Below are 27,136 nucleotides of genomic sequence, written 5' to 3'. Positions count from 1 at the left end.
TGGCTACTAGAATTTTAAAATTACACACATGGCTTGTAAATGTTTTCACTTGGACAGTGCTAGTACAGAGGGCTAATGATAAAGGAAAGAGAAGGAATAAAAGTAAAGATTTGGGCTTTATATGAAAAACAAAAATGTCTTTGTGTATGGCAGAGAAAGGGTAAGACTGACTAATAAAAGGATAACCCAAAGATCTGCTTTCTTCTTCATCTCAATTTAAATTCTCCAAACTATGTGGGAATTCTGATATGAAGGAATGACAGATCAAAGATACCAAGTTTTTATTTAACAGTAAAAACCTCATAAAATGTTCCTTTCCTGTCATTCCTATATCTCTGGATGAGGTGTGACAAGTCATGGATACCCAGATGATTGTCACATTTAGGTCAAAATATGTTTTTTTGGCATAAGTAAAATTTTTTAACTTTAGAAAGAAAAAATGTGAGGAAGAGGAAAAAAAAAGCACTGGATTGGCCTTTAGAAGACATGGGCTCGTCCCTCTAGTCCAGATACCACCACTAACCAAGGGGCAGCTGAGGACAAGTCACGCAGCTGCTCTGAGACTCAACTGCCTAACACGGAACATCAGAGACACAAGCAGTATCACTCCTACTCCAAGCACTCAGGGTCAGTGATTCTGCAGCTGTTTGACTTACCTCGGAGGTACTTCACTTTAAGGTACTCTGGGCTGGCCTTCTGGCCTGGGAGAGGGTCATTTAGCATAACTTTAGTTTGTGCTTTTATCCCTTCATAAAACTGTCCCATTGCTACGTGGCTGAGTCCTTTCATGTACTGGCACACCTCGTTATACGGTTCCAGCTGCAGACACCGCTGAGGCATCGAAGGAGAAAATGCTGTATTAGAATCAATACAGTTTAAGGAAACTTTAAAGTACTTTCTTCTTTAATCTGGAATTAGGAAAGTCTTCTCTCCAGGTTAAATCAGACCAAATACATCCTCAGTAAATCGGTCTACAGGACCGGGCCATGGTTTTTTCCTCCTTCTTTTTGCTGAAGTATAAGCACTATTCTTGCCTGCCCTCCCCGCTGACCCCATTCATTTCAATGAACTTTGTTGAAGAATGACGCAGAATTGCAGTTACACTGCTGCTCACTTACGGATGCTCACCTTGAAGTTCTTAAGGGCTTCCTGCAAGCTGCCATGGTGGTAAAGCATCATTCCCCGAAGCTGGAGGGTCTGCACATGATTTTGGTTCAGCAACAGAGCCTTTTGAAAGCTCTCAGTGGCTGCTTCAAAATTGCCCAGCTCTCTAGGTGTTCGACAATAGTAATAAACATAGTATAGGCATTTCAGTAAACACACAGAATAAGTTATCCTCAGAATTATGGTTCAGTCTACAAATACGATACTTTACTGTGGGAGTTTGCTTTTTTATTTTACCACTTTATAGCTACTTAGCCTTTGACGCGTCATATCCTACTTGCTTTTTCTAAATCTTACCAGATTATAGGATCACCATAGAGCTCTTGAAATTCTTTGGGGGAAAATTAATTTATTGATTTCCAAAGACAAATGCTTATTCAAATCCCTTTCCCCAACTCATGATCAGCTCCAACCCCTAAAAAAACTTTGTGTAAATTTTAGTTGTCTGGATAGAAACATATGTTTCTCCTTTGGAAAAAAGTAAGTAGGTTATAATCATACAGAGGTATATCATTGCGAATCAAATTCATAGGCTTACAATTTTTTCTGTCACTGAAGGTACTTCACTTAAAATCCAGTAAATCATTATCTACTTTAAAATTCTGAAATAAGAAGCATATTTCAGAATTGTGATCATTTCAGAGTGGAAATGGTTATTACTGACCAGCCTTGCCCTCTTTTATATATCAACATTTTTATAAATAATTGAAGAACCTTCAAAATATCCCATATGTCAATTTTCTATAAATAATGAAGATTTTAAAAATATATATATATAACACCCACTTACATTTCTACAGCACTTTACTATTTACTAGGTGTTTTCAAATCTGTTTTCAATTTATATACCCAACAATTTCGTGCGACAGGAAGGCTAAATATCATCCCTTAAACCTAGAACAAATCCAAACACACTTTCTCCAAGTTAGTATGAGAGCTTTTCCAACGATGGCATCAGATAAATAAGCTCTTAAATGTAACCCTTCCTGAATAGGGCACCTAACAGGGTTTTACAGGGGGTTTCCATGACTGTCTGTCTCTTTCCTAACTTTTATAGCACCTTTATACGAGTCAGAATGTTAAAAACATTTTAAGCCAAAAGTCAGAATAGCTTTGCTGGTCAGGGCAATGCATGTAGTCAGGAAGCCAGGGTCCAGGCACAACTACTCATACCCTACAGAGATGCATCATAACTGTAACATTTCCATCCCGCAATTCTAGGAATCTTCAAACAGATCCTAGAGATGTGGGTATTAACCTTAGGTACTGCCTAAAAAGGCAGCAGCGTCTGTAACTCAGCAGCTTATGATGCCACTATGCAAAGCAACAACTCTTGAAGGACTAACGTCTTCTAGACTAATACATACAGACCGAGGCTGTTTTAAGACACAGTAACAGGTATCACGATATCCTCTTACCTGTGGTTCTATGTTCCAGAGAAGATTTTAATAAATATGTGAATGCCTATGTGATTTAGAATGACCGTCTCTTTTGGTTAAGAAATGCATTTTTTTTTTTAAAAAATCACTATTATGTGAGGCTATCCCACTCTACGCCCTCCCTCCTACCCCAACTATTAGTACTTTACTTACCTATAGGCCTGCCCCAGGCTTTTATATGCATCAATAAAATCAACTTTCTGCTTCAAAGCTTCTTTGAAGGATTCAATAGCTTCCTGTAAAAAGTATATAGAAAATTATTTCATTTGCTTAACTGTTAAAATTGAGTTTCTCTCAAATCACTAAAGGACATACATATATATATAGATAGATATATATATATATAAAATACATGGTCTCTGAGTACTTTTTTTTTTAAATAGGAGGACTTCAAAAAAAGAGAGAGGTAGGAAGTACAATAAACTATGAGTCTGGAGGATTTAATTTCAATAGTAAACAAATGCATTACTATGAACAACAACAGAGCCTTAAGCTTCTCCTTCCAAAATGGGAAAACAGCTTTTCACTATCTTTTTCATTAGGACTTTAGTACTGATAACACCTGCATTTTAATATCAGTTCCTTAATTAATAAAAACCCTATGGAACAAAAGTAAGCCTAATAGCTGTGTGAAATGATGCAAAACGATCACAGCTAGCAGCATTGGAAAGTGGACCAATAGAAGAGACAAAAAAAGCAAGCCCAATGTGAAATTATTTATAGAACAAGAAGAAAGGCTCCCGGGATAGCCACCTGAAGGACTCCCATGATCTACGAGGAAAAAAGAAACCGTAAAATTCAGGAGAAGCCTTCAAGTTGGGGGCAGGTGGGCATGACTCCTGCCAGCACAGCTCAGGGCGGCACTAAGGGCCCAGAGCTGCACACGCTACGCTTTCGGGGGAGCCCTCAGAACCACAGTGCACTTGGCCGCAGGGGGACTCTCTGGGGAAATTGGTGATAAAATAAAAATGGGTGATGAAATGTTTCAGAATAAACATCCTAGGCTTACACTGGGATTGAACGTACTTTTCATTATGACTCTAGTTATTGTGATTAAAAAAAATTACGAAGACACTTCCCACATTTCCCGAGGAAAAGACATATCTGACTTAACGGCTATAAAGGCTCACAATCTCTAAGAGCTTTAATTGAGAGACACTTGACTTTAAAACTTCTGGAATAGATCATTTCAACCTGATTAGAGAATTCAGAGCAGAAAACCACTAAAGATATCAAATGCCTTGCCCATGGTAGGCACTCAATAAATATTTAGTGCCCCGGTAGGCACACAAAATAGTTTTGCAAAAGCTATACAATCTTGATTCTTTTCAGAAAGTCATTCAGCCCCTGCTCCTTGATTTTCTCAGAAGGGGCCAGCAGGGCAAGAGAGGCTGGCTTTGAAACTCTTCAAAGGCAAAACTGAGGACAAAATCGCCTCACGAAGAAATGCCACTGAATAGCTACTGTTTGGGTGAAAGATGAGAACGGATCAATTTGAACACCGAAGAAACGTAAAAGGGCATTCTTCATTGGGCTTCCTGCCGTGACATGATCTCGACCTTTTAGGATTTGTACAACTGCACTTTCAATTCGACAAACATGTATTGAGCGCCTACTATGTGCCAGGGATAGCAGGAGGTAAGGGGACACGAAGATGGGTGAGTCATTACCTCTGTACTCTGAGAACTCACAGTGTCATTAGAAAGCCAAGTAGGTAACCAGTTTATTAGAATACAAACTAAGAACTACAGCAGAGATGTGAGGAAGAGGCTCTGGGAATGAAGAGAAAGAAACCACTGAACTGAGCCTGGGAGACCAGAAGAGGCTGTACAGAGGCGCTGACAACTGAGCTGGGTCTTAAAGAACGAGGAGTTTGGTAAAGCAAGAGGGCATCTTGGACGGGGCCGGGGGCACCGCACAGCGGCACAGAGCGCTCACCGACGCTGGGAAAGCCGGAGGGGCAGGAGTGCAGGGGGCATGGGGTCGGGGGGAGTGGGGAAGAGGGAAAGCCGGGGCCAGTAGGAAGGAAGCAACGAGGACTGGGGGCTCTGAGGAGGTGTGGGACCTCACAAAATTTACTCTTCGTAAACATGAAAAATGCTGGTAAAAAAGGAGAAGACACGCTGGAGAGGGGAGAGGATGGGGCCCAGATGGGAGGCGGCTGTGATGGAACAGGCAAGAGATAATGCAAGCTCAGATTGAGACAGTGCCTCTGAGGAGAGGGAAAGAAGGGTCAAATTCGGGAGAGAGTTTTAAAGGCAAACTAAGAGAAAATCTGGTGGCTGTCTGGGTACGAGGGAGGGAGGAGGGAGAAGAGAGGGCAGGAAGAGTCTAGGCTGAGAGCCCGGGTGGAGGAAGGCGTTAAGGAATGTTAGGAAGTACGGGGGAGGTCGTGAGTCCACTGGGGCGTGTGATGTCTGGGGTGTTTGTGGACGTCTCGTGGAGATGCCCAGGAGGCGGCTGCTGCCCACTGCACTTACTGCATGCTTGGACGCCACAGTTCTTCAAAGTCTGATTTCTCTTCAGCTTTTAAGTCTTTGGTTTCGGGGTTCCTGTCTAATCACTGCACAGCTCTCTACCTCATTCTGCCAAAGAGGGGACATAGCAGAATCAAGATTTTGAGCCATTGGGAACAAAGAAACTACGTTTGTTGAATCAATCTCTAAGCACATGAACTGGCTCTGAATTCGTTGGCATCGTGAATGCAATCATCACCACTTAGGCCACCATCTTCTTTACTAGCTAAAGGGCAGCCATCGCCCTGGGGCTGTTCGGTATAACTGAACAGAACAAACGCAGGTAACTCTCAAAGTAAAGGCTTATAATATACAATTTTTGAAATATCCTTACAACATGGGTAGAATTCAGTAGAAAAGTTCCTGCTGTTTTACTCCCTAGGAATTTCCAAAATGTCTGATATATCTTCTGAATTGGACAATTGTGAAACTTGTCATGTAATATATCCTAATATATTTCTAATGTATTATATCATAAAGTAAATAAGCCATCACCCGCTCTGTTTCTAAACTGCTGTTGACCTGGAGAGACCACCTTTACGGTACAGAGATAGCTCAAACTCATGGGTCCATTTAATACTTCGTCTCTACAGTTAACGAGAGAAAGAGAGATATCTGAACTAAGTTCATTAATTTAATTAAGGCATTTCACCACTGACTCAGTTTTCCAATCTCTGTAACTGGGACACCCTCTGCTCCTTCTATACTTCACGGGGATGCTTTTGGGGATGAGTGAGATGCTACGGAAACACCCTGACCTCCTCGGACGGCAGATCTATAAAATGCAAAGAAAAAGTTCCCATCTATTACACACGTTGCTGCTGTGTCGGTGGGCATGGTGAAAAGGAGGGAAGACCAAACCGTTTGGTGAGACTGGTTCACTGAGGGGCTGCCAACACTCAGAGAATGAAAGCACTGTTTCTAGGTCTTCATCCGGGAGGTTTGGAATAAACCAAACTGAATTTTGGTCCATGTCTATTTTCTACTTAGTGTCTCTGTTATGGCTCTTTGCTGAAAAATTCTCATTTCGAAATAACACAAAGGGCCCTGCCCACGTTCCTAAACATGGCTTTACAGTTAAAAGTGAAATCAACTGTTTGCATTTGTTTACTTTAAAAATTATCTGGACCCTCTTAGTACTAATAATTGGCCTTTTTTTTTTTTTCTATTTCAGATCTCTTTCTCCTCCACGTGATACTCAAGGGAGAGACTCTGAACACAGCATTGCGATTCTCAATTTTTTAACTGAAGGAGACTGAGAGAAGATGAGAAGACAGACGGCAGAGACAAAATAAACTGGAAGACGTCACCTGGCAGCTGCTCAAAGCACATGTTAAATAACTCAAAGCCCGCACTGCCTGTCCGAATCCTCGAAGGCGGATGGAAAGGGTCCCTGTTAGGACCACCTCCACATACTTGCAAACCGGAGATGAGGTGTATGAAGTAAGATTTGCAAAATTCCTTCTAGTTTGGTTTTTAACGGACGGGAGTTATTTTTTAGAATCCACAAAACTTCGATGAAATTACATTCCCACATGTAAAATAATCTGTATCATAATCAATACCTGATTCAGGTTTACAGTTTATAAAGGGCTTTTCACACATGTTGTTTTATGGAAGCCTCACTCTCACTTCAAGAGGCAGACGGTACCATCATCTCTGCCTGATAAATGTGGAGAGACGGGCTCAAAGAGTTCAAGCAGCGGCTTCAGCAGTGCAGTTAATAAGATTCAGAGCGAGAGCTCAGAGCAAGGCCTTCCAACTCCGATTCAGCTCTCTGCCCTTGACATGCATTTACCCCACTGATTCTTACTGAGCACCTACTATGCGACAGGCACTGTCTGTAACACGGAGGACTTACAACTTGTGGCCTTTTTAGAGGTAAACCTTCTCCCCACCCTCCCAGTGTGTGTGTTTATGTGTGTGTCAGATCCTCAGAACTATTTTTAATAATAACACGCATGCTCTCTCTGCCAGAGTACCCTTCTCTGCCACAGGTTGTTGAAGCTCTTCCCACCTTTCCAAGTTCAGGGTTAAGTGCAGCCTACTCTGAATTCTCCACCTCCTGGTCAGAATGAGTGTCTTCACCTAGGCGGGCGGGCAGACCGTCTGTGACTCTCAGGCCGGCTGTCTTCAGTCGGGCAGTTTGGAGTGTCAGGCCTTGGGTGAGAGCCAGAGCTCCACTCTCAGCCGTGTTTCTGCCCCTCACCCTGGCCGGAAAGAAGCTGCTGTAGGACAGGCTCCCCAAACAGGCTCGGAGAATGGAGAGTCCCGGGCAGGAGGAGGGGCAGGCAGGCTGGCAGTGACGTCCCTGCCCCACTCAGCTGACACAGAGCCTCTCCTTTGTCCCTCGCCTCCTTCTTCCCACAGCAGCCTTCAAGGGACAGTGCTGGGACCACTCCTGCAGCCCCCAGAGGACCCGAGGCAGTCTGGCCGCCCCTGACCTGAACGTGGCCAGCGACCCCCTCAGCACTCCCCCTGTCCCTACCCTCCTCGGCCACCACTGCATCAGCAACCACTTCCTCAATACAGATTGGGTCTCAACTCTGTATTTCCCCCCAGATCTAGACTTCACAGCCCCTCTGGGCCTAGCAACTCAAGTCCGCACCTGAGACCTTTCAGGGCCCCTCCCCGTGCTGCAGCCCTTCACACCCAGCCTGCCTATTTGCTCAAGGGCCTGACCATGGCCCCGCCCCCCACGTCATCACTCACACTTCCTCTCGCCCTCAGAGCCCTTCTCCTTCCCAGCCCTGCTCTGCCTTCCAGGTCAGGACGAAGTCCACTTGCTCTCTGGACCTTCCCTAACTCCCGAGTTCAAATGAATCTTTCTCACCTCTGCTTCCAAAGCACTCTGCTTCTACTGCTTTCTTTCGTGTGTTCACCCTATGATAAGTTATCTGTGGGGAAAGCCTTTGGAAACCGTATTCGTCCCAAGTGTAAAGCATTATTTCTCTCTTATAACCTTTCGCCCTCTCCCCTTCTGCACCCTCCTCCAAGTACCTATCAGATAGTAGGCGCTCAATAAATATCTCGATGCAAACGACTTTCTAAAATAAACCAATGAGACACTTGAGACGTCATTTTAAAACCTGCCAGACTTAACCCCGCTCAGTTCACCGCAAAGGAGAAGCAGGATTGCTGGAGGCACACATATTGCACAGCACTTTCACCTTCAAAAGTCCTCTGTGAAAGAAAGTTAAACCTTTGTATAGCATAGCTATGGGCTGGTTTTTGTTCAGTTCTAAGGACTGCTGAAAGTCTTCGTGGGCTGTTGCATAGTCCTACAAAAAGGAGAATGAAAAAAAATAAATAAAGTAGTATTCGTTACATATTTGGACATGTCCTACTTTCGACTGATAGAGGAAAAGAAATCCCAATTTAGCTTGTGCCCTTTCTGGCTTTAAAGGAGACATTTCATGACCACGAATATTAGAAGAATGCTTACACTGTTTGTTGAAAGAGTCGATTTCAATTGACAGGAGAAGCTCACAAAGGTTTAATTTAAGCACACTGTCTCAGCCACAGAAAAGAATATTATTTTAAATTCCATTAAGGCCATAATCTGTTACAGAAATTTTACAAATTATTTTCTGGTACTAGCATTTTACTATACTGAATTCTAAAATAATTAGGACATAGATCAACCTTAAAATGTGTTATGTTGTGATTTTTTAAATCTACTTTCTTTTGCAATAGAAAATTGTTATTAAAATGACTGCAAGCCCACAAAAACAGCTATGGCAGTCATAAATACCACTCTAACGATAAAAGATGATCTTGCTACATTGAGAAGCTACAGTCTGGGAAGCCGCATTAGTTCAGGTTATGGTTTTCGGGTTGGGATACCCAAAGAAATTCAAATTGTACCTCTAAGTTTAATGATCACACATTGACAACATGCATACCTGCTTCTCTATGCTGACATCTGCAAGCACAGTTAAGGTATAATCTGTAAACCAAATTTCTCTTCTTCTGTTTCTCACTCTTTCTTTTCTCCCCCAGCCCAGAATTAGTTACTGCTGACAGTTCAAGCACGAAAATGTGTTCCTGGTACTTAATATTTCTCCACTGGGTTCGACCTCAGCTAAAGAAAATGCTTTCATAACTGTCTTGTATCACGAACTATTATAATACAGCCCCAAACCCAAATCTATCCAATAGCAGCTTTCTGAAGCAGAAGGAAAGGCGAAATCTTTATCATCATGAAAGGGCACGTTTTAAGGCAAGAACAATTCACCTCTGATATGAAGTACAGGGTCCCGCGGTGTCTGTACAGCCGTGCTGAGGGCTGAAGTTGAATAGCTTTAGTGAGATCACTCACTGCTTCATTAATTCGTCCCAGAGGGGACAGAATCTATAAACCCAAAAATGTAATTAGGGGAGAAAAGTCCCAACGAGCGCCCCTACAACCGTCAATGTTTCTGACTTTTCAATTCCACTTCACCACCCCACATTCACAATGTGACCCTCTCAGCAGTCTAGAACCCTTGACCCCACGTACTATGCAGTGAGGTTCAAAGTCAACAGCTGAGGGGCTGCCGATCTTGTCCAGCCACGGGGAGGCGGATGACCTATGACCGTGGCAATTGCCTTGTCACTGTTTCATGTTCTAGGTCAAAGCAGATGTTGCTTTTCTTGAAGTGTGACCATTTGTTCCCCAACCTATCATTTACCTTTCAAAACAAAATTTGGCATGTCAAATTAACCTGAAAGATAACTTTGAACCATTAAAATAGAGGAATTGTTCAACACGGATTGGAGTCCTCCATGGCGTCTAGCTAGGCCGTCTGGAGTATTCAGTGCTGAACGGCAATTTCTAGGATTCCAGGTGTTTTGTAAGCCCTCTTCTGTGAACGGCTCTCAACTCAGCAGTCACGATCTGCAAGGCCGTGAAGGAACATCTGCAGGCCTGTTCTGAATGCTCTTTTGATGGAGCCGTCGGTGGTGTTCAGGCAACCATGACAATACAGAAGACAGCTCAGAATGCAGAAGTTCACCCAAATGACATAAGAAGACCCAAAATGGGTATCAGTATTCATGCAGTCAAGCTCAAGCAATTTATCCAGAACAGATGTCCTTAAATTAGGGTTAATTTTGTTCTTATAATAGGTCATTTCCATCAAGTTTTACTAACTGGTTTCCTCCTCTGCAGGAACTTAAAAGCAGCAAGAGAGGGAAGATTCAGGCAGGCACACGACCAGGGGCAAGAAAGCTCAGAGAGAGGAAAGAAATGGAAAATATGCCCTTAGAGTTCAAGAAGCATAGGGGTCTAGGGTTATATCTTCAAAGGAAAAACATCCCAACCCAGTATATTAACCCCTAGAGACATAAGTGAATTATCATACCCCAGCACAACAATCAATACGCATAATAATGACCAGAGTAACTAAAAAAGGTTAAATTATGTTCACTACATATAGACTATTTCCGAAAGTATAAAAGTGAAAGCTTTCTTATAAAATAATGCCTGACGTATATAAATGGTACCCTGTAATTTAGCTGGAAGAATCACTATGTCATGACATTATTGCCTGATGATGCCAGAAAAGGGGGATATTACTATATATTTTTAAGATCATTGGAAATCACTTTTCTGATTACTAACATCATTTGGGGTACACGATTAGCGTTTTATTAGATACACAGATTTTTTAAAGCTGCTAAATCAGTCTTCTTTCTAAGTGTGCTTAAGTAAATTCATGCTTTATCATAACATTTAGCACAGCACCAGCGTAATGGCGGGGAAAAGCACAGTACCCAGCCCCTGGAGCAGAAGGTCACCAAGTGAACCACCAAACGCTCACCCTAAAAACCAACAGGACTCTCGTGCAGCAGCGAACAGATTGCGGTCACTTAGCCCTTAGGGTTACAATCCAAAAGTGCCATGAGAAAACGAACTCTTTCATTAATTGAGAAGGAATTTCCTTCAGAAAGCCAAATCCCCAATAAAACAAACAACTCATTTTAAGAAACTGAACTGTAACTTCAGACACTATAATTTTGAGAACATCACAAATGCAAACATCACAAATGCAGTTTTAAAATTACTAAAACACTTAGTGTGCCCTTTGCTTGCTAAGTTTCCTCCCCCAAGAGAGGGGGAAAAAGTCATTTGTCCCTTTTGTCCAACTATAAAATCCCACCAGATCAGATAATTAAAAGTTACGTTTTATTCAGATTGAAAACATTAACATAAATTCTAAAGCATTTCACATGGTTAAATGTGCAGTAAAATAAATACAACATGAAACCTGGATAGTTTACTATTGTTTTATGAAAATGGTAAAATGGACCCATTTCATTTAAAAACATTAAAAGGGGTGCCTTTGCACACATTCCTTTTTCTGGCCTGAACGCCCTTCTCTACCTTGCTCCCCAGGACATGGTTTCTGACCAGCTCCAGCATCACCTCTTCAGTGAGGCCTCTGCAAACACCGCCCACGCCTCTCCCCTTGCCAATCTGTCCCAGGGCTCCAGCAGACCATGCTTCTCTGCTCCTGACCAAGCAGCCCCTCTCCCGGTGTCCACTGTCACACACGTTACCTGGAACTGTCACCACGTGTTGCCTCTCTGTCTCCACCGCGAGTCCCAAGTTCCAGTTATGGTCACCCTTACCTGATCTACATGTCTATGTAGATAGGTATATCTCATAAAAATTACATGCAAGTGTGCGTGCGCACACGCACACACACACACACGCACACGCACACACACATGCTTCCAAAGGCTGTAAATCTCATTTGACCATACTGTCATATTGTTTTGCTAAAGGATGTCACGTATACAATAAACACGGTGACATATTTTTCAACAAACATTGACAGTGGTAGTACACATCAAAACTGTACACCTTAATACTAAATGTTACTGTTACATGTTAAATCAGGAGTATCACTCGGCCCATAGTTTTCTAGTAATTTCAACTGTGTTTAAAGGCATTATGTATGTATGGAGGAAAACACAATAGGTATACGGGAGTTTTAAAATTTCTCAGTAATAAAATAATAGGAAAAAAATCTGAGATTCGACTAATCCAATAACAACAGAGGGAAAAAGAAAGCCACACTCACTTCTGCTCGCTGCTCAAATACCTCTGGACGATCTGGTTCCAAGGTAATTACTCGGCTCAGTTCGAACAGAGAAAGCTCAGCATTCTTAATGTCCTTGAAAAGGCATTAGCTTAGTGTGAGATACACTGTTCCTCAAAACCAGCTTGAATAGATTTTCTGAAAAAACTAATAATTTAGCAATGATATAACTACTTATTTAGAAATAAATATGAACTTAGCTTCTAAATAAGAGATTGGCCAAGTTAAATAAGCTCTATTACGATTACTTAACTCACTCAAGTCTACCTACCCATCAACAGCACATGGGACCTGGCTACCTATCCCAAGTTCCACAGAGGGCGAGACATTTTCTCAATTTAACCTATTGAAACACCGCATCAACAAATTTCAAGGGATGAACATATATGGATACCAGTGTGCAAAGTGATGCTGCCCAGTGGCAATGAGGGAACAGAGAGGAGCCGTGTCAGTGTCAATCAAAACCCCTAGGCCTACACACCTACACCTGGAGAAGTCTAGGTAAACCTGTTCTCTTTACAATTTACACATCACTTTATATCAAAAATATGTGAGCATGTTACTTTTACATTAAAAGTGCATTAAAGATACAAGCAAATTTCACATCAAGATATAAAATTAAAAGAGATGAGAATGAGGAAGAAGCACTTCATCGCTGACCTTTACTAGGGCAACTTAGGTCATTTACTGATGCCCTGAACCTAACTAGGGCTATTTATTGATGCTCTGAATGTAACATTGTTTCCTTCCTAAACATCTTCATTCCCAAATCTGGGTTCCTGCTCAGTCTTCCTTCTCAAGTCTCAGAAATATACAAATATTATACAAGATTTCTCCAGTAGGCCGGCAGGCAATTAGGACAGTTTTTTTTAATTGGCAAAGATACAAAAGTGACACTTCTCCCTCAAGACATAATTTCATTTGAATATTTTTAATATAAAATAATAGAAAAAGTTTACGTAGAATGTTCAAGACTGAAAATTTGGACATCTGATCTTAGACCACTTCATTATTTACTATATACTCTCAGGAAAAGTCTTCATTTTTATACCATAGTGCCTTTGTTTGACCAAAATATATTGGGTTGACCAAAAAGTTCATCCGGGTTTTTCCGTAACATCATGAGACATACTGTTATTCAAAACCAGCTTCAATAGATTTTCTGAAAAATCCAGTAATTTAGTAATGACATAACTACTTATTTAGAAATAAATATGAACATCTTATGGAAAAACCCGGACGAACGTTCTGGCCATCCAATACTTATTATAACCTTCCTCCTGCATTCCTCAGAAATAAGGGGAATAAGGCTCCAGAGACATATCTATCTGGGAAAGTATAATGTATGGTAACAAAATAAAAATAAATTTTACAAAAAAACCTTTGTTCTTTTATTCAACCTTTAAAAATTGTGGAAGGAACTCAGATTCGAAGTCCTACTACACTACTGATGCCCCGTCTCTCTTTTACAGCAATGAGTGTTTCCTCAGGAATTCAGTCAAGCTCTCGTGTTTTTCTAGGCTTATGTCCAGCTCATCATGAAATAAAGTTTAGGCTGCCAAAGGCTGTCCTTTTGGAATAGAAAGTAACCTCAGAAGACCTGGGCAGAAACTCCCATCCCCCCACATCCCAGCCACTTGATCTTGGAGAAGTCCCCTACGGCCATGGTCTCATCTGTGAACTGGAATGACACCACTGCGTGTTCCCTCAGAGCCCGGGGAGCGGTGAGGGGCTCTATGGGAACCCTGGTCCGAGTCCGATCACGTAGACACTATGGCAGGCGTAACTATTCCATACTCACATGTAATCCCTTCTTTCCATAGGCTATCCCTCGGCCATAAATTGCACTAACCAGATCAGGTTCCTCCTATTCAGACCAAAACAGAAACACGTCAAAAACCATAAACAAAACAAAACAAAACAAATCAGTTTCTGCTTAAAGCACGTTAACGCCACAAATGACAGCTCTGCATTATGCTCCCACTGCTCATGTCAGTCAATACACAGTCGCCAACCACAGAAGTCTGTATTTCTAAAGCTCATTTGAATGAGACATGAATAAGAGTTTTACATCAAAAAAAAAAAACACTTAAAAATAGAGAAAACCAACATTGCTGAGCGCTGTGCTAGTTTCTTTCGCACAGTCGTCTTACTTAAAATGCAATCCTCTCAGCAACTCTATGCTGGGCCACCAGCAAACACAGCTCAGAGAGAAAACGGAGGTTCGGAGAAGCAGATACAGGAGTAAAGGGCCTGGGTGACGCCCCCTCCTAGTTGGTCTGCTTTCAGGGAGTCATGAAATCATCTGAAAAGGAGAGAACCCGTCGGAGCCAGCACAACAAGGAGGAAGAGGTGAGTCGACTCCACAGACTGTTGGGGATTAATACAGTCCTTTATTCTAAGGGGTCAGAGTGAGAACCAGACCCTTTCTGCAACCTGCTCCCATGTGGACTGGATGCAACGCCTCTCAGGCCCAAGGACAGGGCGTCTGTTGCCCCCGCCATCAAGTCCCTACGCGTGGGGCAGTGGCGTGAACTCCCATCTGCATCTAACCTGTGCAATTCTTAGCCTCTTCTCTGAATGCTTCCCTGCATATTTAAGAAAGAAGAGTACACAGCCTCTGGCTATAAGGTCCTGAAGGAAGAACCTGGCAGGGCTACAGCAGATGAGCTATTTTAGAGGCTAATCTATTATCAGTTTCAAATCTGAGATCGGGTGTCTGCGGGTATTGCCGAAAAAGACACATCAACTTCAATGATGAGAAAGTGCGAAAAAATAAAGGATAAGATGCTATGCACTGAAAAACAAAAAAAGGCTACTATATAAACAGAATCAGGTACATCACCTCAGGTAGCAAGTGGGTGCATCACTGCCTACAGCCCAGCCAGCAGATGGGCCTCATGGTATATGGAAAATTGGAAAAATTCAAGTAAATAATTACAGATTTCTAGCTTCTCTTGGAAAATAAAAAAATCCAACAATGACAGACCCACATTCGGGCATGGGAATGCGAGAACGTGACAAAAACATAGGCACCGGCTGCCTATTGCGATGAAGGGTGTGTGCTCACCAGCTTACCATGAGCCCACCCATGGTCTCTACACTACATCAATTCACTTTGCTCATTTAATGTGTTTCTCTGGCTCCCAGAGAGTTTTGGATTTCTGATTCATAACGTATGTGTAACTGACATGAAAGGTTGTCCATGCTATTTGCTAAATGGGAAAAAGTATGAGTTACAGAACGAGAGAGGAATGGTAGTCACCTCTTATAAATAATACTTATATAGGATTAGGTGGGCCAGTAGGTGCATAGAAAAAAAGCTCTAACAGTAGTTTTCTCTAGAGAGTGGGATTACTAGGTATCTTCCTATTCTGCTTAATACACTGATGCATTCCTTTTAATTGTTTAAAACAAACACACATACAGTTATAATCAGAAAAAAAATGTGTTAAGTGAGACATATTACAGAAAATAATAGAAAACTTTACTGTCAACTGAAAGTATCATATTTAAATAAAGAGAAAATTTATTATAAATTATAGAAAATTTAGGAGATGAAGAAAAGCTCAAAAAATAAGGTAAAAGGCATCCTACAATCCTGTCACCCAGAGATAACACTAAACATTTAAATATTCCTCTGGAGACTTCCCTGGTGGTGCAGTGGTTAAGAATCCGCCTGCTAATGCAGGGGACACAGGTTCGAGCCCTGGTCCGGGGAGATCCCACGTGCCGCAGAGCAAATAATCCCGTGCACCACAACTACTGAACCTGAGCTCTAGAGCCCATGTGCCGCAACTACTGAGCCCGCATGCTGCAACTACTGAAACCCGCGCTCCTAGAGCCCGCGCTCTGCACAAGAGAAGCCACCGCACTGAGAAGCCCACGCACCGCAATGAAGAGTAGCCCCAGCTTGCTGCAACTAGGGAAAGCCCATGCGCAGCAACGAAGACCCAACGCAGCCAAAATTAAAAATTAAAAAATAATAAATAAATAACACATAAATATTCCTCCTGGCTTAAAGAAAGGCAGAGCAAGTAGTTTGAGAGAGGGATACAGGTACAGAGGGTGAGGAGAAGCAGGAAAAAGAGTTCCCCACTGAGGAATCAAAGTCAGACGGTCTTCACGTTTTTCCCTAGCAACGGCACCTGCCAGAAGACAGAACAGTCAACAGAGCAGCACCTCGGCCAGGCTGGGTGGGGCTGGTGAGCCCACGCAGCTCACACCTGCTGATGACAGGCCTCCAGGGAGAGGAAACCCCACTTTCAGAGAAGCTTTTCTCCTCAACTGAGGAAAATTTTATACCAGACGACAGGAGGTTAGAAAAAAAGTGCATTTAAATAACGAGTTATTCTACTTGCGTGACGGACATCTCCATACACCCAGTGGCCACTCCAGCCACCTGGGAGTCGTCCTCATGTCCCCAGCCAACATATCTACTCAAGATATCCCGGTGCTTTCACCTGCTGATCGATCAGCCACTGTCCAGTTTGCAGCCTTCCCCTCTCACCTGGCTACTGCAATGGCCTTAAGCACGCTCCTGTTTCTTCCCATCCCGTCTCCAGGCCCACACTAAGCCGCCTCAGGGTGATCGTGACACTCCCCTGGCGGAGAGTGTTCACTGCCCCCCAGCACCTACACTAGCAAAATTCGAACATTTTCACTCTCATCCACAGTAAGAAATACATTTTACACCGTAACCCAGTACACTCGTACGTATATACATAAACATACACACAAACACATCAGAAACAAGTTTCACTAACGTCACATCAAGAGCCTTACTACACACAGTGTAATCTGGTACTTCCTCGTCTGGTATATTTCATTAAAAAAATGCTAGTCTTGACTCACCAATTAATTTCAGGGCCCACTAAAGGGTAGCGCCTCATAATTTAAAAAACAGCGAGGTAACATCTAAATGCCTTTGCAAAAAGTACTGATCATTTTCCTGCCTCTCTGTTCACCTCCTTCCTCTGCCCACTCACAATTCATACTCTAAAAATTGGCTGCATGGGGACTTCCCTGGTGGCGCAGTGGCTGAGAGCCCGCCTGCTGATGCAGGGGACACGGGTTCGTGCCCCGGTCCAGGGAGATCCCACGTGCCGCGGAGCGGCTGGGCCCGTGAGCCATGGCCGCTGAGCCTGCGCGTCCGGAGCCTGTGCTCCACAGCGGGAGAGGCCACGGCACTGAGAGGCCCATGTACCGCAAAAAAAAAAAAAAAAAAAAAAAAATTGGCTTAATGGGACTTCCCTGGTGGTCCAGTGGTTAAGACTTCGCCTTCCAATGCAGGGGCTGTGGGTTCCATACCTGGTTGGGGAGCTAAGATCCCACATGTCTCACGGCCAGAAAACCAAAACATCAAACAGAAGCAGTATTGTAACAAATTCAATGAAGACTTTTAAAAAATGGTCCACATCAAAAAAAAAAATCTTAAAAAAAAAAAAATAATAATTGGCATTACTTAATAGTTCCCTAGATACAACAGGGTCTCCCAAGCTCGGGGCATTTGCAAATGCTCTCATCTGCCTGAAACACCCACCCACGGCCTCTGTGCCCAAGAAAGTCCTTCAATCCTTGAACCCTCTCTTCTGACGCCTTCCAGATGCCCCTGGAAAATAAGATACGCCCCTCTCCTCTGTTCCACTGTATGTCATATGGATGTGAGTCATTCATTCAACAAATATTTACTCAGGGCCAGCTATGAGCCATGTCCCGGCCCATGTGCTATGAATACCATAGTAAGCGAGAACCAACACAGAAGGCAAAAAAGATCCTTGCCTTCTTGGAGCACAGCCAAAGAATCACAGACATAAATGTAAAGTTACACCTTCAGTAAATGCTAGAGTGATAAATGGTGCTTTTAGAAAACGTATAAAGACTTAAACAAGGTTAGGAAGGATTTCCTACGGAAGCGATACCTGGGCTGAGATCTGTAGAGGATGGGGGAATCCCAGAATGACTGGTCCAGGCAGCAGGGGCAGACAGTACAAAGGCTCAGAGGGACGCGGGGAACACGGCATCTCCAAGTTGAGGTTGGAGAGGCAGGTAGGGACCTCACTAAGGATTTTTATCTCTAACCTAAAAGTAGCAGCAAAGTATATGTGTGTTTAAAGTACATGTTTGTATGGTATGTACATGTGAGTGTGTGTGGAGGGTGTGAGGAGAGAAGCCAGGAACCGAGAGCCCCATCTGTCATCTGGCAGGTGGAAGTGGCTCAGACGTGGTTTGAACAGAGCCGGGAGTAGCAGATGGACAAAGGAGATACTTAGGAGGCACACAGACAGAGCTGGTGATGAAGTAAGTGGCACACATGTGTGTGGAACATGTAGCCTCACATAACCCTGTGCCATTCATTGAGCTTGGCGACACTAGGATACGAGCAGGAATTCTTTTTCAGTTGTGGCTGGGGAGGGTCTGGTGGGATCAGGGGAGAGCAGGCAGTCGATTTGGAACCCGTAAGACTAGACTATAACTATGATAACTACCGCAATAACTAAACATCCTTCTGTGCGGTTGCAAGAAAATTCTGAAGAGTCAGTCGCATGGAGAAAACCTAAATACGTTACAGATGCACGTTTGTTTTCTCTAGTATTCAACTTACACGTTCTTCTTAGAATTTCTTTTCGACAGCATAGAAGGATCTATAATTATTGTGGCTGTTACCACACCACGATATAGCCTAGTATGACAGGTTCCTAAATTTAAATAGTAGATTTTATTGCTTTTTTTGATTGATACAACTTTATTACTTTATCACTGGCTTTGGATGTTAACAAGTCAAAACTCTTTCTTTATGAAATGTCACAATGAATTATTGTTTCAAATAAAAAACAATGTTTATTTCTAAAAACTAATTGAGCTCAGAATATCATTTCAAAGTATTTTTGAGTACACAAGTCTAATAATATTTACACTTTATAAGGTTTTCAGAATTTTAAATGAATTAAATTAAACTAATATTTCAATCGTCCAATATCACTCACTTTATGCAAATACAAAATCATGGTATAATAAGACTGTTATCTTACTGGATCATGTCCACTTAAATGTCTCAATTCTCAAAAGAATCAATTTTTTTAAACACATAAAAGTCTAATTTACCATCTTCATTATATTATTTACATAGTGATTTTAAAATTTACAAATATTTATTTTTCCACCACAAGGCTGGCTTTTTGTTAAAACTCGAAAGTCACTGGATCAAAGACAAACGAATAAGTCAAAAACGTCACCGCACAGCAATGTAGCAAGGATTAAGTTCTGTGTAAGCGGCAGGCGCACATACATATGTACATAAAAGATGGTTACAAGATCACGTGCAGAGGAATGTTTTACACTTTGTCTGCTAATGCAAAGTTCTTTCATGAATTCAATTCCGCCAGAATCAGATCAGAATCAGATGAGCTCAAGGTCACACGACTAACAGCAAAGGCCAACTGCCTCATAACATTGTCACAGCACTTACGTCACCCAGCCCTGCATGAGCATCAAAGCAGCACAGACAACAGGAAAGGGTTCCACTTTCAAGAACGCTATGATGGAGGTGCTGACACATGTGGAAGTGACACAAGGACACTGACGTGGAGACAATACTGACTGATACACTTTTAAAATCAAGAGGTTCCAATGAAGACGGACAGATCTATTAAGTCTTGAAATTGTGCTCTGTTGGAAACCTTGATGCTCAAGGAACACTGTATTCCTTTATAGACGTGCCAAACACCCCATACTTGGATAAATATTCAAAGGAACAGTTTGAAACAACAAAGATTACGGAAATAGCCCTTAAGTTTGTTCTCTGATGCTGGAGCTGAGACCACAAGAAAGTATAAAAGCTTTACATCAAAAGGTCACTCTGGAATATGAGTGGCCCTCATGCATAGATCCAAATTTCACATTAAATGATCTTATATAAATGGTGACTATAATAAAATCCTAGCCCCCATGGCCCCATCTGTCTTCGGCTTTCTATGAATGAAGTCTGATTCTATGCACTCCTGCTTCACCCTGGAGTCCGCGGGCTGTCCAAGAGAAACACTTTGTCGGGAGATAACAAGCTAAAAAAAACTGGAAAAGCTTATCTGTGAACAGTTATCACTGAAGATTTGTTAAACGATGTTTATTGGCTTAAAAATAAAGAGTTGGGCTTCCCTGGTGGCTCAGTGGTTGAGGGTCCGCCTGCCGATGCAGGGGACACGGGTTCGTGCCCCGGTCTGGGAAGATCCCACATGCCGCGGAGCGGCTGGGCCCGTGAGCCATGGCCGCTGAGCCTGCACGTCCAGAGCCTGTGCTCCGCAACGGGAGAGACCACAACAGTGAGAGGCCCGCGTACCGCAAAAAAAATTTTTTTAAATAATAAATAAATAAAGAGTTGTCGCACATGTGGAAAGATCCTGCAAGGAACAGGTGAACATCTGATAGCATGTACTGACAACAAATGACCCTCTGGTGATGCTGAGTTGAGTCCTAACCCGGCATCCCTCCATGCTTGAAGAAACGCTTTACCACTATTCTGAATACTGGATACGAAAAAGTATTGCTGGGGTAAAACTCAGTTTCATTACTGCCAAGACCCAGTATTGCTGCATTTGCCAATAAAAGAAAAGGAAGAGCAGTTAGATTTAAAGAATGGTCATACTTTAAAAATACAATATAAAGAGACTGATTTATGCAAATTCTGATTCAAGGTAAGAAAAGGAGTTTTGGTCAATTAGAGAAGTAGCAATAACTAATCTTTGGACACTTGCTACCGTGTGGTTGTGCAGTTTCTTGATGAGATTGGCTATCAAAGATTTGAAGAAATCCATGAAAAGCTCTTAAACAGGAATTATGTGCATCAGTTTCAAACATAAAGCCTAAATGCAAAAGTTATGTCCAGAAAAGCAGGATCAAGTCTCTTATTAAAATTTTCAAAAAGAATTTTAGCACTTAATGTCAAATCTTGGTATTTTGCATTTAGCATAGTCATATAACGTAAAGAAAATGTGACAGATTTTCACCAAGCTCTATCTGGATGTCTCTAAATTTGCTCCTGCTTACTCCAGCGTGTCATGATTTTCCACATGTGTTATAAGGCAGAAAAGGCTGGGAAGCACCGAAACAAAGGGGAAGAGAGACATCCCCAAGAAGAGCACCGGCAGGAAAGCCAAAGGCATTGAATTCCCATGTAAAGACGTGTCATGAATGACAACGCAGTCTCGTCTTCTGCGGGCCCGTAGCGTTTGAACTTTCTGCTGCTCCATCATCCTCTATTCCTGCCCCATCGTAGCTTGAATCACCAAAGTCACCAGTCCAACCTTATAACCCACACATTCTCAAAGAAAAATTTACCAGTCGAAAGCAACCCAACGCAGATTGATGAAAATGTTATATCAAAGTTCAACATATTAATATCTTTTCTTAGCACAAAGAGAAAAATTCTGATCTACTTTCTGAATGCGACTGCAAGGAAAAGATGTTTTACGATAATAAATGGACAACAGAGATATTATGGAGTCACTAGAATTATGATTGTAGAGAAAGACTGAAAAACATTTATAAAATTAAGTAAAAAAGTAATACAAAATAGTACATAAGTTCAGATTATAAAAAACAAATGCATACTTTGAAAAGGTCATAAACTTAAATAATGGTAGAGTGGCAGAATTAGGAAATTTTTCATTACTTAAAGTTTTTTCTTTAACGTTGTTATCTTGCCTTCAGCTAGACTGATAACAATATTTTTCAAAAAGTTAAATGAATTGCTAATACGTCTGCAAGCCTGTACTGTTGTCTTCTGTTGGCTACCGTAAATTAACTGACATTTGCTCCTATAAAGGTATCAAAACCTCCCTTTCAAGCCAGGGTGTTAAAGTGCTTTCTTACCTTTTTAAATACTGCAATGCTAAACAGAATGGCGATTTTTAAAACTTTATAATCTACCCGTCGTACTTTAAACTCCACTGAAGAATATTATTCCCTATGACCACTCAAACACATAGCCGCTTGGATCTAAGCACTTTAAAGTAATAACTATAAAAATATCTTATTGATTATTTGAGAGTGAAGATAGAATTGTCAACAGAATTAATCATATGTTTAAAAAGAGAAAACAAAAGCGGAGCAAAACTTTCAAAAATAATACTTTAAAATTAAGTCTGCCTGCTGGATTGAAAACTATCTATTGGCTCTTACTGTATTAGCACAGATGAACATGCCAGAATGGTCCTTCAAATAGCTGAGATTAACTGAGCACTTACTATGTGCCAGGCACCTAGTAAAGTACTTTTTAAGATATTTCATTCAAACTGAACGAGAATATTTTTGGAGGTAGTTATTATTATGCCCATAATCCAGGTGGTTAAATAACTTGCTAGTAAGCAGCAGAGTAGATGAGAACTTGGGTATTTCTAACTCTACTTGACCCTCCTGGACAGAGAATGGATAATGGCCAGGCATCTACCAGAGTACAGTTAAATCACGACCTGAGATACACAGCCAGCAATGTCAGGCTGCATTGCAGGTCTCCTATGCAACTCTTAACACTTGCGTATGAAAGCACTTGGTCTGTACCGGATTTTAACACAGCCATCAATCAATAGAGGCCCAATACTTCCACTGAGGAGTCTCATAATTATACTTTAAGGTGAGAAACAAATCCACGAATGGACTTAAGCGTGTAGATCAACTCCTGCATGGAGAGTAAACATCCGTAGCTCCAAGAATTTCCAGTGTCCACATCTCATGGGAGATATCAAGGTAGAGGGGAAAATGAACTGAAGCTGACGTTTGTCTTTTTGAAACTTGGTTTGAATCTCACCTCTGCCACCTGATGGTGGGGAGACTACAAGCAAATTGCCTGATCTCCTTAGATCGCATTTTCCTCCTTTAAAATAAAGTAATACTGCAAAGATTAAATGAGAGCATGTTACAAGGCCTGCACTAAGAAAGTGCTCAGTCAGGGCTGATTTCCTTTACTTTCTTGTAAAATCTTAAAATCCATGTTTTATTGCAGCACTTTAGCTATGCATAAGTCCATATTTTTGTCATGACTATAAACTTGCAATCATATAATTAAGAAGAAAAATTACCTGAAGCATTGTTGAAAAATGTCTTATTGCTTCATCATAGAGACCACTGCCAATCAACACATATGCAATAGCTATGAAAAAATACAGAAACATTAAAGGAACGAATAAAGGATCTCAGACTGGAATCGGTAACTAAATTCTTTACCAAATCTTAAAAGGCAGCTCTAAGGACTAGAAGCAGTTAAAGAAAACCTGGAAGTTAGTAAGATGTAATTGAATTCTCCTACCACTCAGCACTTGCTAATCAGTCTTCTAGTTCCATCTAGATTTAAATTATTAAAGCCATCTATAAAACACCTGCCTACAAGAAGTAATTATCTTTTTCTAAGCCCATCACTCACTTTCAAATACCAAATAGTCTTTACGATGTTTCTTATCTATATATACAAAAGAGCTAGTAATAAGCCTGAATAATGTCCATATAACATGGCGATGTGACTTTACTGTGAAAGTTAGAAGAAATACCCCAATAGCCTCACATATCTCGATTCCTGCAGGTGCTGAATTTACTGCCAATTACCTAGTAAGAACAAAAACAGAGGCTCCAATTAATATATATTAATATAGTGCTTAACTGTAGATATAATTCACAGCACTGCAAAAGACCACTAGTCTTTTCCCTAGCTCTTCTATTCAAAATATAGTCAAGACACTACTCAAAATATACTCTAAAGATCACAAATAGTTTTTAATCAAATTGTTTAGGTAAGTGGTATTTTGAAATTAGAGCCATGAATATCTCTTAAAACACGGCACAACTTAGACTGAACTTTTTCACCTGTCAAAAAAACCAATACATTTTAATATTCTAGATTACATTTTTATCTATAATATTTGCCCTAACTCCCTAACGTCCCAAATATCCCTGAAAAATTGTATTCCTAACTCAATATACTACTATTTTGATCATATTTCTTTGCAAAAAAAGCTTTATGCAACCCTCTAATTCAAGGACATAATTACGTGTTCAAGAAGATGGGGAACTAAAACTTTTAATGTCATTCAGAGTTTAAATTCCTTGACACTAAAAAGTAGTCAAAACATTAAATGCAGAAAGAGATTTAGAGTATCTTTATAACTAACCTGAGAAAAGTAAAGTTCAGAAACATCGAGTATCGTAATAATACAAGAGCTTTGGGGGGCATTCATCAACATGAAAAGAGGACTGTTTTCATCCTAATTTTTTTGAAAAGATAATTAAGCTCAAACTCCTATTCAGAATAATGGGCATGGATACTATTCAGGTAGTTGTAGCAGACAATGAGATAACCAGAGACCTCTTCGGCGGGGGTCAGCGGCATTAGTAGTAAAAACAACAACAACAACAATAATAGTTACATGTACAGTGCTCTTAATACGTGCCAGGCAGAATCCTAATTACATACATGCATTATAACCCATTTACTCCTTAATCGCAGTGAGGTAGGTACAACTGTCATCCCCATTTGCAGACACGGAAATGAAGCATTTAAACTGTCCAAAGGCAGCATGCAGTGAGACAAAGGAAACAGGCTGCCTGGCTCCAGGACCCACCCATCTCACCAACACGCTACCCTGAGAAAAATCTGGGCTGCACTGAAACTACTGTGCACGGGGCTGGACTGCAAAATGGTTTGAATTTCTTGATTGGATGAACAGGGACTGAAACATAAACTTGTGCATTTTTGAGTGTAGGAAGATACTTTAGAAAGCCAAGAACTGGGCTCAGATTCTGGCCCCGCCACTCGCTGGCTGTGTCACCACAGGGACCTCAGTCGCTCTCATGACTCTCTGAGTCTTGCTTAACAAGCCTGTAGAAAATTTTCTTAGATTCCTTTCAGATCTAAATTTTCAGAATTCCCTATCTATCTTCCCATAATCAGTAAATATCTGTTGAATGAACAAATGAATAAGTGACCCATAAAAACAAACACAGCTTTAGCGGATAAATGTTATACTTGGCAACATGTTGAAAATTTTCGTCCTTGGCTAGCCTACTGAACTCCACTCAAATAAAATCAAATGCAGCTCTCAAATATTTCCATCTAAAAGTAAATATTTTTTTGAGAAAAACCCAAAAGTATGCATTAAAAAGTAACCTAAATCTTGGACAAATATAAATAACTATTCGTACTAGGATCTAAATTTGGTTGTGGGAGTTCAAAGACATAAAGAAAAAACTAGGATAGCTGGAATCTCCCCGAAATTGTTCATAACCAGCAATTCCACATCTCCCCACAACATGTATGTTGACAGAGGTCATTTTTCCAAGAAAAAAAAATACTGAGGTTCAAGAGCTCCTAAGCCAGCTCAGGGCCTATCCTATCCCAGGGTGTACTACGATTATTCTTAGAGCACAGGACAGGCCTGGCACACGTCAGACTCTTAATTCATTATTTAATAAATGAATATAAGGCTGAACAGAATCCAAGGACTACAACAGAGACCAAATCTGATGCCTTAAAGGATAATTAATTCTCAAAGCCCACTCAAAGAATATAAACAAAAAGTGATTAATACTTTCAAAATAGTCAACTCTCAATTATCTGCACTAACAAAGGAAGACGCCAATACAAGAAGTGCTCAGTCTTAATATAAAATGCATATGGTAGAAGAAAGGATAAAATGGTTATGTGTAAATCAGACAGAAAAGAATTTCTGCAGGTGCTCTGGGCCACCAGGCAACATGTGGGAGAATGCACTTATGTGAAATCTGTCCAGCTGCAGTGTTCAGTCCTCTATTCAATTTTGTTTCCACTCTTTCAAGTGTGAGCTGACCAGGCACTGATGGAGACACACCCAGAGCATATCAGACACTGGCGAAACCAGACTGTTTTAAGACACGCCTTGAACAAGCCAAACTGCATGACCCGTTTGCAGATTAGAATGAACTCAACTTTCTACACCCACATGCTTAGACCCAACAATAACTGATTGGCCCCACAGTAAAATTAACTCAAACCTAGCTATTTTATTACAAAGAAGACTGAAGTAGTATGATTCTCTCCTGCTTTTACTTCTCTATCGTTCATATTTGATGACAGCACACAAATAACCTTCTAATGAATGCTAGTAGCTCATAAGAACTCGTTACCATAATTATTAATATCCATAGAAACACAGGTGTGGAACAGTCCTTACGGATTCCATCCAGACCTTTTATTTTATGACTTATAGTACCGAGACCCTCACAAGGGTTGAATGCCCTCCCTACCCAAGATCAAACCTCTCGTGCTGGCAGAGCCAGGCTCTGTGCTCTTTCTGTCTCACCATCCTGCCTACCTGCTCTGCATCTGATCATAAGTTCTAGGCGAATATCCCAGGAACAGCCCCCGAGTCAAGTCTCACCTAACTCTTCATTTGTGCTGTCATTATCAGTAGCAAATGGGAATCTCTTTTGTTCGGCAATAGACTTGGCCTGGCTCTGAAATAAAAACAAACATACATTTTTAGCTCATCGCAGATGAGGAGAAACTTACCATGAAACCTGTATTTAAAAGAATTAAAGCTACCTTTGATTTATATGAAAGCAAGAAAATATTCACATTAAGTCACATCAATCATGTACTTCAGGGACACAATTTGTGCTGTAACTGATTTGCTTCCTCTTCTTATCACTAGTGGTTTTTGGTTTCCGGGAACACCTATCTTTCTACTTTCATGGGGATTAATCTTCCCGGCTGTTTCAAAGCTCCCTCCACACTACTCAATGACATCGATCATGTTACAAAGATCACACTCTAGTGTTTGGTCTCCAAAGTGGCTTGATAACAGAATATTTTTTCAAATAAATTTATTGATTTCTGACTGCCTTGAGTCTTTGCTGCTGCGCGCAGGCTTTCTCTAGTTGCGGCGAGCAGGGCCTACTCTTCACAGCA

General features: G+C 41.3%; 1 protein-coding gene across 7 annotated transcripts in view; it reads right to left on the bottom strand.

Moving 5' to 3' along the window:
- Nucleotides 1-27,136, bottom strand: part of TTC13 (tetratricopeptide repeat domain 13) — a 70,171-nt gene that overhangs the window by 22,206 nt on the left and 20,829 nt on the right. For 3 of the 7 annotated variants that reach the window (XR_002177631.3, XM_019941592.3, XM_019941591.3), the window contains exons 3-11: nucleotides 26,607-26,682; nucleotides 23,280-23,350; nucleotides 14,009-14,074; nucleotides 12,190-12,282; nucleotides 9,357-9,473; nucleotides 8,290-8,400; nucleotides 2,757-2,839; nucleotides 1,129-1,270; nucleotides 657-831 (exon numbers count right to left, since the gene is read on the bottom strand). Coding sequence is in view for 6 of the 7 variants with exons in the window: in XM_019941592.3 (XP_019797151.1) it covers nucleotides 657-831; nucleotides 1,129-1,270; nucleotides 2,757-2,839; nucleotides 8,290-8,400; nucleotides 9,357-9,473; nucleotides 12,190-12,282; nucleotides 14,009-14,074; nucleotides 23,280-23,350; nucleotides 26,607-26,682 (934 nt within the window). In the remaining variant the exon portion in view is untranslated. The remainder of the gene's footprint in view (nucleotides 1-656; nucleotides 832-1,128; nucleotides 1,271-2,756; nucleotides 2,840-8,289; nucleotides 8,401-9,356; nucleotides 9,474-12,189; nucleotides 12,283-14,008; nucleotides 14,075-23,279; nucleotides 23,351-26,606; nucleotides 26,683-27,136) is intronic. The other 4 variants (XM_033841985.2, XM_019941593.3, XM_019941594.3 and 1 more) reach the window with 2 other exon arrangements.

This window comes from Tursiops truncatus, chromosome 16, assembly GCF_011762595.2.
Source record: "Tursiops truncatus isolate mTurTru1 chromosome 16, mTurTru1.mat.Y, whole genome shotgun sequence".
Classification (NCBI taxonomy): Eukaryota; Metazoa; Chordata; class Mammalia; order Artiodactyla; family Delphinidae; genus Tursiops; species Tursiops truncatus.
Note: the sequence above shows the minus strand (reverse complement) of the source record. Positions and strands in the feature narration are given on the sequence as shown.